This window comes from Natrix helvetica (assembly GCF_964273705.1).
Source record: "Natrix helvetica genome assembly, chromosome: 2".
Taxonomy (NCBI): Eukaryota; Metazoa; Chordata; class Lepidosauria; order Squamata; family Natricidae; genus Natrix; species Natrix helvetica.
Window position 1 is genome coordinate 256,622,733 of NC_138552.1, and position 12,610 is coordinate 256,635,342.

The 12,610-nt window shown below is 38.1% G+C and overlaps 1 protein-coding gene across 2 annotated transcripts in view; it reads right to left on the reverse strand.

Annotated features, from left to right (window-relative positions):
* Nucleotides 1-424: 424 nt before the first annotated feature.
* FSHR (follicle stimulating hormone receptor) overlaps nt 425-12,610 on the reverse strand; it is a 95,243-nt gene continuing 83,057 nt past the window's right edge. For both annotated transcript variants that reach the window (XM_081943391.1, XM_081943390.1), the window contains 2 exons: nt 8,293-8,478; nt 425-3,624 (listed from right to left, as the gene is read on the reverse strand). In XM_081943391.1, the coding sequence (XP_081799517.1) occupies nt 2,457-3,624; nt 8,293-8,478 (1,354 nt within the window). In that variant the 3' untranslated portion in view covers nt 425-2,456. The remainder of the gene's footprint in view (nt 3,625-8,292; nt 8,479-12,610) is intronic.

Here is a 12,610-nt window from a genome sequence, read left to right on the forward strand (position 1 = left end):
AATAATTTGGGAGAAAGAATTTAAAAGCAATCTGTACTGTACTACTCAATCTATTATCTATCATAACCCCTAAATCTTTACTGAAAGTGAATTTCCTTGTTATGCTATATTTTATCCCGATCTTACTGAATGTTTTTTTGTGTTATTTGCAAAATGTTGTTGGATTAATATGTTTTCTGTGTGTTTTGTTCAAATGGGTGAGGGTGTTGAGCAAGATCTTCCTACATTATAAATTTAATTCCTGTTCTTTAGCATTCAAAAATGATACAAAAATTGAGGCTCAACAACATTTTTGGAATTTTTATTATTATTGCAAAAAAATGTTTTCTGACTTACTCTTGTGAGCAAGAGATATCAAAAACAGTCTATTTAAAAATGTGGAATCCATGCTCTGTCCACAATGAAAAACTACTAGAGCCCACAATTCTGTTGAACATTTTAAAGTTGCTGAAGTTGGGAAATAACAATCTAGTCCAATCCATTGTAGTATCCATTATGGCATCTCTGCCAGATAGCCTTTCGATTTCTGTCTGAGCACCTCCAGAGGAGGACAGGTCATCACTTCATGTAAAAGTCTTTTCCTACTCTTTCCTTGTAGCTTTAATTCACTGGTTCTGGTCCTGAAGTCTGGGGCAAGAAAAAAAATCCATGCTATCACATCTCCCCCTGATCATCCATTTTTCCCCAATGGCTTAAGTATAATCCATTCCCATTCTGAAAAGATATATCCAAAATAGGAGTTAGGAGGTTCTGCTTTCTTGACGATGACGATGTTATCCATTCAGTCGAATCTGACTCTTGGCAATTCTGTGGGCCAGGTGTCCACATCTTCTGATCTTGCACTAGTTCTTTGATTTTTTCTTTGCTCTGGTTAATGTCAGCTTTGATGTTGTCCAGCCACCTTGTTCTTTGATGTCCTAGTTTCCTTTTACTGCTAACACTCCCAAACATAAATACTTTTTCTCCAATGAATTCTACCGGATGTCATGGCCAAGGTAAATAAGATGCAGTTTTGTGATTTTGCCTTCTAGTGACATGTTTGGTATTAAGTATTCAAGCACTTGCTTGCCAATCATCTTTGCTGTCCCAGGAATATGCAGGAGCCTTCTCCAGCCACCAACTATTATCTACATTTATTATGAGAACTAAGATCACATTAAGGCAAAATTATAAACTATAATAATTTGGTTAAGCAATAATAAATTATTCAACATTTCATCCAGGCCTAGCAATACGTACATACGGTATTATCATGTTTACTGAACCCATCATTTAATGGTGAAGGGAGGGGGAAGATAAGTTATTATATCATTTTTCTAACTGTAATCGCTCCTCTTCCCTACCTTAGTTTGTCATGTGGGGAAACATGTACTATCTTAGCTAGGTAGTGTTCCTTTGCTATTCTTGCAGGCAAACAAGGATTTGACAAATCTTTTATTTATACCCAATAACATGAAACAAACCATCTGTAGCCAGGAATCCCTTTCATAATTTATAATTTAGTTTCTTCCATCAGCTTTGTAATCAAGGAACAGACCAGTATCAGTAACGTAGAGTGGTCTATAAAGGGGATATATTTTGGACAATTCACAAAGATCTGGATTGAGATTTCTGCTTTTTGATGGGAGATTTCTGACCTTTGCATTATATAGATTATATGGTTTTCATATTTCTTTGATCTGAAGAATGGTAAAAAAAAAGGGAAGCAAGGATCTATGGTTCCAACAATGTACAGTATTTGATCACCTAATTTTATTAAGTCTCAGATCATTTGGCATTTATTGCTAAGGTGAATGTAGGAAGATCTTACTAAAAAAGTGACACAACATGCATTTTGTACATAAAGGTTTCATTTCTGGTCTTTTAGATTCTTTAATGAGATTTCAGGTAGGAAAATTGCTGGGAAATGAACTTGCCCAATATTTTGGAAATGTCAGTTAGAGCAGATAGTTCTGATCTGGATTACACTAGTGTCAACTTGGTATAAATTTGTTTTATCTGCTCATTAAAGAAGCCTGCAGTAAGCAAAAATATATTACTACTTTGATCTCTATCATGAAAAAAAACACCAGTTTAGTTTGGAGAGTACATTCACAAATAGCTTAGATCCAGAGCTAGTCATAGTAAGTAGAGAACTTTTTAAAGTTACTGATGAGCAATATAATTCTCATTGATTTGAATAAATCTATTTTAAATATAGCTAAGTTTGCAGCTGACATTGCTTTATCAAGTTGGCTAAATCAAGATATTTCAGCAATATTATCACACGTTGGTAACTGCATTTAACCCCATCAGTTGAATTTTATATCGGTGTGGTGTGCCTGAGAACTAAATAGCTAAATAGCAATTTGAGATTATGGAAAACATTTGTCATCTCTTGTAATTGCCTTCATCTTGCCGAGGAAACAAGGATCACCATTTGATAACCTTTGACATAAATTTACAGACATTCTGCTTCAGTTCACATGATTCAGAGGCACTAATGAATAAATTGTTCCATCGCTGGTTTTAGAAGCTGGTGTACAATGCCCATTTTTCATATGGGAGGTATGAACAGAAGAGGAGGTTTCCGTTCTATAAATCTGAGCGTACATTTCACAGCAGCCAAACTTACTTAGTAGGATGAAGAAATCCCTGCGAAATGTCTTGGTGAAGATGGCATAAAGAAATGGATTGGCACATGAATTAATGGGGTAGAACAAAACAAGGAGGATCTTTGAATTGGACACAGTGATCAGAGGGACTTTGAGTGATGCTGAAATGGCAAAAAAGGAGATTGGTGCCATGCAAAGGAAATCTGTGAAGATGAGTATGGCCATGCGTTTGGCAATCTTGGTGTCACTGTTGGATGAGAAAACATTGGGATTCCTCACCGTGAAGTAGATGCTGATGTAGCAGGAGCAGATGATAACGAAGGCAAGAATATTTAATATCAGCAAAAACATGATGTAGGTCTGGGCAAGCAGAGTTTCAATATCCATAGGTAGGCAGATGCTAACTTTCATGTAGCTGCTGACTTCAAATATGGGAAGGAGAGCCACTGTGAAGGCAAAGACCCATCCTACCAACATAATTATCACTGCATGCCGGAAGCGGACTTTGCGGTCTAGTTCCATGGCATAGGTGATGGTATGCCATCGCTCTAAGGTGATGACGGTTAAAGTGTAAACAGAGAGTTCACTTGCAAAGACAGTGAAAAAACCGGCTGTATTGCAACCAGCCCCAGTTTGCCAGTCAATAGCATAGTTATAATACTGAGTTCTACTCTGCATGTCTTTGATAGCAATCAGTAGTAAATAAATACCTGTGCAAAGATCAGCAAAAGCAAGGTTGCACATAAGGAATCGAGGGACAGTGAGCTTGTATTGGCTACTAACTAAAATGATGAACACAACAAGGTTCCCCATGATGGCCAAGATATTGATGAACCATATCAGAACTCGGAGAATTAGGTGGCCCATTATGTCTTCACATGGGTTGAAGGCATCAGGCTCTGGGAAGCAAGCCACTTTAAACTCTTCTCTACATAGAGCGTGATAGTAATCATTTTCATCCAGCTCAAAACTGAACTCATCAGACTCTTCTGAAATTGCAGATTTATTGCATATAGGGTGCATCACAGAACTGAAAAAAGATAAAAATAGTATAGTCAGAACCTGGGATATACGGTGCCAATATTAACAGAAATACTAATATGGGAATTCTGGGAAAATACTAACAATGTCAACAAATTTTAATTTTTTAAAAATAAATTGCTTCAGAAGACATCATAAATGGCTACCAAGTTTGGAGGACACCAGGCAGATGTTTTTCTTTAAGTTGTGGGGAAGTTTAAGCAGGTAATTCCTTTAGCAGTAGCCAACATTTAAAACAAAGAGCGATGGCTAACAGAGGTAAGAAAATCAGAGATGGAATTTTCAGTCTCCAGGAGTATCATTAAGTGTCCTCCCCTCCACGAGGCCAAGAGAAGAGGCTGTCAATGGTGAGAGTGAAATACCTAGCCTACTCAGGCTGCAGGTATTTAAAATGTGTGGGAAAAATAAAAAATAAAAGTCACATGACTAGAGGGACACAAAATTCACACCCACCTTCTCTGTCACTGCAAAGCATCCCTTTGCCAGCTGAAGGGAGGAGGGAGAGGACTCTCATCAGATGCTCACCAGATGATGCTGGTGATTGAGGCTAATTCAGGAGTGGCAGCAAAGGAAGGACGTGGAGGGGCAGCAGTGGCAGTGGATACTCCCTCCCCCCCCCTTTATTTCATGCCACTTTTCTGCTGTGGATTTTACTGGGGCCATGTATGACCAGAAAGGTATAGGGGCATTATCATCAACGTCCACATGAATAAACTTGACTTCTGCTCTTTTTTTCCCTTGAGGGTAGAGTGGGTGAGTGGGAAACTTGGATTGAATTCAGATGTTCTATAGTGCTAGTCAGTGAAATAAAACAAAAATCCCCACCTTTATTTTTTTTAAGTTATGTTATGATATGTTATAGTTTGTATGATAGGAAAGAAGTCAGGAAGGTATGCAGTACAGATTGGATTATAAACTTATTTACATGCCAAGCAGAAAAAGAACATATACCAGCAGCTACTTGCTTGAGCTATAAGTCGTCATATGGCAGGGGTGTCCAAACTTGGGAACTTTAAGACTTGTGGACTTCAACTCCCAGAATTCCCCAGCCAGCCTGGCTGGGGAATTCTGGGAGTTGAAGTCCACAAGTCTTAAAGTTCCCAAGTTTGGACACCCCTGTCATATGGTAAGCCTCCCCTCCCCTCCCATACAAAATCTGTTTGTGTTTTCAACCTGCACTTTTTTTAAAAAAAAAAGAAGTTTGCGTCACTTTGTGATTACACACACACACAATACAAAATTGAGTGGTGTTATGATTAGGAGTAATATATCTACAAATCTAGATGGCTCCTAGATCACAGTAGAGAGTGGCAGAGAATGTTGTTTGCTACTATACACATAGTGGCTGTCCAGAATCTTTCAGCCCAGTTATAATGCAAAGGAAGTTTAACGTTAAAAAATGAAAAGCAAAAGTATCCCCCAAATAACTGCCTTGCAACCAATTACTCAGTTTTGCCTAAAAGCCCTTACAAATTGTAAAAATGATGTAACGTTTGGAGAATTTTGCAGTGATATTTTAAGTCCATCACGATTGCATGTGGCTGGAATGCGGGGAGAGAGGAAACAAATTCTTAAGAATATGTACTGGAAGAATTAAGCTTCAGTGACGGAACACAGAGCTGCTATGGTGGTGGTGTGGAAACAGTAATAACTAACTTCATGATAGGAATGCAAGGGAGGCTGAGGCTTTCGGTCTGCCAATGGGAAAACAAACCTTCTACAAGGTTGGTAGCAATCCAGAAGACAATACCAACATTGCCACTGTCTCAAGCAAACTATGGCAGAATTCTCCTATAAATGAACTCAGTTCCCCAAAATAAACTGTGGTTATGTCTGTGAAATCTAGAGCCAATCCTTAACTAAGGCAAAACACAGGTGTGAACATGCCCTTGGTTACCTTCCAAACAGTCTTTAAATATATTACTTGCTCTCTTATTTATCTATAGTACCTCTGTAACCTTCACATGATTCTTCAGGCTAATTTAGCCTAATAAAATAGCCATATATGTAGTGACATCTCACTAGCTGTTGTGGATGGGGTAGTAAATCAGAAGAGTTTTAGTACCTCAAAGATTATGAACATGTAGGAGAAAGCAATAATTATTTTTTGCTCAGGAAAAATAAACTTTTGCTTCTAACGTAATCTATATATGCCAACAATGGGAGGAACAGTAGTTTGTGTTGCATATGTTTTCAGAAACACTTTTATAAGTTCCCACAAAGGCATTTCAAAAATTTTCAGCAAATGGTAATTTTTAAAACCATGGTAAAATTGTTTAAAATTAAATTAAAATATGAATCTTGTAAAATATTTTACAAGAAGCAGGGCTGGAAGCTCGTCAGAAGCAGATCCAATTTGGAAACAAGGAGGAATTTTCTAACAGTGAGAACAATTAATCAATGGAACAGCTTGCCTCACAGAGTCAGGGGTTCTCCATTGCTGGAGGTTTTCAAGAACAAATGGGTAACCATTTGCCCAAGGTGGTACAAGGATTCCTGCCTTGGGCAGAGGATTGAAGAAGAAGACCTTTAAGCTGCCTTCCACCCCTATAATTCTATTCTATGGTGAAAATTATTAAATATACAGGTAATGATCATATAAACTATTCATTTAAATTAAAATCAAATCAATATAATTATTTATCTGTCCCTACCTACTTTTGGGGTGGACTTTTATCATATCATAGTATTCAGATATGAATGCTGGCTTGAAAAGATTATATAGCCCTGCTGCAGTCTTCAAGACATCCATGTATGGAGTCCTGGTTAACAAATATCAAATGCTGAAGGTAGGTGTTATTTCAAAGAAAGCTAAAATATCAAAGACTGAGAGCATCCCACTTCTGATGTGAAACATACATTTGTGGAAGAGTTAGAAACATAATCAGCAAAGCAACTGAAAGAGCTTAAGGGTTAATTAAACCAGCCACTGTGCACATCTCAAAGAATACTTGAAAAGACAGAAATAAATGAGGAGGTCTCTTGATGCTTGAAGGCCTAAGTCTTACAGGGATGGCAAATCAACATGAAGGAAGTCTGATTTAAGATGATTAGTAGAACTGACGATTAGCACCAGTAAAACTCCATGGGGGGTTGTGCTAATGATTATATCTGAAAACTGGAGTTATTAAAATGAACACAGTGGTGATATCTATTTCACTGTTTTCATTTTTCTCCTGCCCCAAGGCCGTCCAAATGCCAAGGCCTGCTTTATCCTTCTTGTGTTTCTAAATGAGGGAGTTGCAGAAATATTTTTTCACAGGATCCATTCTTTTGAGAAGAGGGCTAAGAGCTGATGATACTTTGGGTAGAAAGGGAATTCTTTACAAAGTTGCTGAATTCAGGAGGGCATACAAACAGAGAATGTTAGCTTTTAAAGTATATTCATCTCTTCGTGTGAAATGCTTCCTGTTTGTCTTTAAGCTACTGTCAAAAATTGAAAATTCCTTGATCTTTCTTGGTGACAGTCAAAATAGTCCAATTATGTTTTTGAGCTTCTGATGGGAATATGTGGAGGAGCTACTAGCTATTAGGCACAAATAGGACCAAGAAACCAATTTTGTTCAAATCTAGCGGGCTTTTTATTACATTTTTAATAAGCTTAAGAATTATTTAGAGCTTTATACAAAATATTCAATGTTAGAGTCAGTAAAATTTCTCAGTTTTAAATACCATGAGATATATTTGGCTTTTGCCATTCAGTCCTTTCTATACATTTGAAAGGAAACACTTATTCTAAGGAAGAAGTGTTATTTTAGCCCAATGAACCTCAGAGTTGCTTTAAAAAATACTAATCATTTTGTATGTTAGCTGTTTTATAGTCTTGTACACCATGCAAAATCATTTTTTCATTAGATGGGTGCTATATAAGTTTCAAAAATAAAATGTTTTGCCCAATCCTCATTAATTCTTACAAAAAACCCTTGTTGATATAGCCACCATTTGAAGTCCCTGTTACACTCCCAAAAGCCAGAAAGGAACAGTTTCTTTTAATCCCTATCTTCCTCTTATTTGCAAGATCTAATGTATAACTAAATAGTCTATTGTCTTCCAGATGTTATTGTCCTCTAGTTAGGATTATTCAAAATAGAATGTAACCATATTTTGGAGGGCCACATGTCCATCTCTGGTGACTGGTTAATCAGGAAGAAACTTGGCCACTACAATCAGTATCCAACTTGTTGAGAGAAGGAAGGTCTATAACATTCAGTGGTGGGATTCAGCTGATTCAGGCAGTTTGGGTGAACCAGTTGTTAAATTGTTGGCTGGCCTCACCCCTTCCTACCCAACCTCTTCCAGGAGTCCCCACAAGATCCATTTTGGCTCCCAGGTAAGTTCCCCCTGTTTTTGCTCCCAGGGGGGTGCAGGAGGCTGAGTGCTGCCTGTCACAGCCCCTGGCCGTGCCCACCATGGCCACGCCCACCCAGCCAGTCATTAGGGCAGAGAACCAGTTGTTAAATTATTTGAATCCCACTGCTGATAACATTTATGTTTTTTTGCTGGGCTGAGAAACCTAAGGGCTGAATGATCCCCCCTCTCCTGTCTGGCATGTTAAACAAATTGCATGTTACTCAGGCTAGTCATGAAAATCAAAGCAGACTGTGGCAGTCACAAATGCATCAAAACCCTTGACATGGAAAACAAATGTGCTACTCACTTTTGTTTAGTCTGATTTTCAAATGCACAGCAGTGGCTTGGATATGTGAGGTTTGCTTCAATCAAAGCATGGAACTTGTCCAAGGGAGGGAGCTTTTTTAAGTTGTAAGTAGATTTCGCTACCAACTTGGTAATGTGCTCTAGACCAATGTTTGGCAGTTGGCTGATCTTTGTCTCAGAAATATCCCTGTAAGAAAAGATAATGAGAATTTCAGATGCTACACAGTTCCATTAATGATTTCTCTGGAATGTTGGAAATACATCAATGTTGTGGCCCAGCAGGATCCAGTTGAACTGCTGATGGACTCGGATAGTGAGGAACCATATGAGTCTGCCCTGGACGATGTGGAGGACCCTGTGCAGGGTTCAGACTCAGAGCAGGGACCAGAGAGGTTGGTTGGCCACCAGGAGACCCCTGAGGCATGGAGCAGTGGGGAGGATCAAAGGCAGTTTGTCCCTGATGCTAGATTGAGAAGGGCTGAGAAACGGAAGCAGCAACTCCGTAGGCAGACTCACAGAAGATGATTAAGCACAGGTGGTTGTGGATTGGCCCCTCCCAAGAGAGATTATAGGTGAGGCATTGGGAGGGGACATTTGCAGGAAACAACCGTTCAAATTAGTAGTTAAGAAAATCTATCTGTGTATTCTAGCCGTGTCTGTTTGTTTGGACTATCTGTATGGCTTCATTTGACTAATCTGGGTTGCTGCAGAGTTAATCTATTGAACGTGAGTTGTCTGGGCCCTCAGCCAAAGGATTTGTTATCTTAGTAATTAAATAGTGGCAAACAGCCAAGCCTGTGTTCTGGTTTATTCAGAGGCTTGGAGTGGGATCAGAACACTTCAACATCAGCTTTGTTAGCATTTCTTTGATAAAGAAATGAAAAAGTCCAGGTTATACAATCCTGGGCAAAAATTTGGGAGCACTTTCCTGTGAAATGGCTGGGTCTTACCTGCAATAGACATACTGGACTTGAGCTGAATCTACTTTCTCCTTAAATGTGTAAACTTTGGGCTAAAATACCCAAAAGACAAGATTCATACTTTTATTATTTTTTATGAAGATGGGACTTCATCATGAGCAGCTTTTTCACTTTGGCTAATTACAAAATTAAAATTGTCACACAATTGTTAAAGGAACAGGCACTGAAATTTCCTTAGCCTGCTCTAATTATAATCTTACTGTCATTGGCAGTCCCCGTTCCCCTCTGACCCTCAGGATGGAGTGTGTACAATACAATACAATACAATAGTAGAGTTGGAAGGGACCTTGGAGGTCTTCTAGTCCAACCCCCTGCCTAGGCAGGAAACCCTATACTGTTCCAGACAAATGGCTATCCAACATCTTCTTAAAGACTTCCAGTGTTGGGGCATTCACAATTTCTGGAGGCAAGCTGTTCCACTGATTAATTGTTCTAACTGTCAGGAAGTTTCTCCTCAGTTCTAAGTTGCTTCTCTCCTTGATTAGTTTCCACCCATTGCTTCTTGTTCTGTCCTCAGGTGCCTTGGAGAATAGCTTGACTCCCTCTTCTTTGTGGCAACCCCTGAGATATTGGAACACTGCTATCATGTCTCCCCTAGTCCTTCTTTCTCTTAAGCTAAACATACCCAGTTCCTGCAACCGTTCTTCATATGTTTTAGTCTCCAGTCCCCTAATCATCTTTGTTGCTCTTCTCTGCACTCTTTCTAGAGTCTCCACATCTTTTTTACATCGTGGCGACCAGAACTGAATGCAGTATTCCAAGTGTGGCCTTACCAAGGCATTATAAAGTGGTATTAACACTTCACGTGACCTTGATTCTATCCCTCTGTTGATGCAGCCTAGAACTGTGTTGGCTTTTTTGGCAGCTGCTGCACACTGCTGGCTCATATTTAAATGATTGTCCACTAGAACTCCAAGATCCCTCTCACAGTTACTACTATTGAGCACGGTACCACCTGTGCTCAATAGTGTCTAAAACCCATTTACTTATTGGCTATTTTTTTCTTACTGATACTTTAACAGTTTGCCTCTTTTGATTTTAGATCATGGCTTATTTCTTCTTCTGCTGCTGCTTAAAAGAAAACATCTCCTGCCTTCTCAGAATTCACAGGGTTTGCCAAGGTTCTGCTTGAGCTGACACATTTTCTTGAGAAATTTGAATGTTCATGACCTTCATTTATTATCACAGATTAGCATTTGAAGTAGAAATTAGCTGCAGAAGTAGAAAATAGTTAACGTTTAGTTACAGAAGAGAAGCTTGTAAATAAATAAGGGTACCAAGAGCAAGCAACCTCTTTGAGGACTAGGCTAGAAAAAGAAAGGAAGTTTTTGCAGAAATGGCAATCTGGGATTGATGAAGAAGTTCTGTGTGCATATTTCAGAATGAATCAGTACAGCTGTAAAATGGAAATAGAGAGATTTAAATCAATAGGGGAGGCAAATATCCTGCAGGATTAGCAGCTGGGGCAGAACTCTTTTCATTTTACATCAGTGGCCTAAAAGAGAAAAGAAATCCAAAAGAGGGAGGTTTGGATGATAACAGAAAACTGATGAAGTGAGAAAAACTGATTGAAGGGAGAAGCTGTGGCTGAAAAGGGGATTAAAGGGAATAGTCTGTGTTCATTGCAGAAAATTGACAATTAGGACAAGATCAATATGACCACTAAGAAAAAAAAATGACTACGGAGTCCTGCCGAGAATCAAGAAGGCCATTTCTGGCTCACAAAATAGTTGTTTTGAAGAATTTGGGCAAAGTTGGTGCTAATTACCTAATAATAATAATAATAATAATAATATTAAGAAAAATATAGTTTGTCATTAGCAATACCTGTTGCTGGAAAAGAAGCTTTCATCCTGGCATTATTATTATATGTGTTTATGGTTCTGAGTGCACAAGCATATCCAAATTGGAAGGCAACTAGATAGAAGTTGCTCATATTGAAAGGTCAAGAGCTCAGCTAATTGGTTCGAAGGAAGAGGGTTTTTTCCACATAATTTTATTAAAATTTAAAAAAGGTAAAAACTAATAGAAACTAATATTAAGACAGAAGAAGACAGCAAGGAGAAGAAAAAAGCCAAAAGTGCTGAAGAAAAGAAAAGAAAGAAAATATAAAGAAATAGCTTCTGATTTTCTTTACAGCAGTTATAAGTATAAATTTATCTCTAACAATGTCCTCTCACTTTTTAATAATTTCTTTTCTAATCATTAAATCCATAAATCTTGTGTTTTTTTGTTTCATTCGTTTAATAATCTTCATATATAAAAATAAAGTTCCATGACTCTCCCACCCCAATTGTTTATTGATAAGTTCCAAAAGAAAAAACCTTTGGTCTCAATTGTATATTAATCTTTAAAATCTTCTGAATTACTGAATACAAAACTTTTTGGCTTTTAAAGTGTCCACCAAGTATGATAAAATGTCCCTTCATGTTGTTCATGTTTCTAACATAAACTTGAAATACATTTATGCTAGACAATTTTTCTGGTGACAAGAATACATCATTTTATTAAAAAAATTGCTTTACATTTTAATACAATGTAGATTTCAATCCTTTTAACCATATGTTCTCCTACTGTACCGCGTATAGTGTGACCAACATTTTTATCCCACTTTGATATAGTTTTTCAATTCTTTTGTTTCCAATTTCAATAAAAAAATTTCCTGAAAATTTAAATGCAAAAATTTATATTTTAACAATTACATGTTCATCATTTTACATAGTTCTAATTTATACTCAGTCTAAGACTGTTTACAACCAAAAATTATTTTATCTATCTTAAATCTTTGAAGGAGGAGTTTTGATCCCATGTCTAACTGGTTTGTTGAGAGGGCTAATTCTGTTTGTAGGTTTAAGTAACCAACTCTGGAAGTAGATTTTAAGATAGTAGTTAAATCAGTGACGTGCGGTGAGGTTTATGACTGGTGAGGCACTGACACAGTGCTGGGTTTCAAATATTTTTAGACTTGTGGACTTCAACTCCCAGAATTCCACAGCCAGGCATGCTCAGTTCCAATTTAAAGCGACAGCATTTGTTTTTCTCCTTTGCTCCTTCTTTCTTTTTCTTTTTCTTCTCCTTCCCCTCCTTCCTCCCTCTCTCCCTTCCTCCCCCTCTCTCAAACACACACACACACACACACACACACACAGAAGTTGGATTGGACTATCTCTCCTACCCCTTCCCTCTCTCACTCACTCTCAAACAAACCCCCCCCCCCAAAGTTGGATTGGATATCTTTTCCAGTGGCTTGAAAGCAGCTCCTCTGCCATCCCCCCTTCCCATTCCCCTGCTGCCTTTCCCAAACACCTCCACCATTGCAAATGCAGCCTGCTGTCTGGG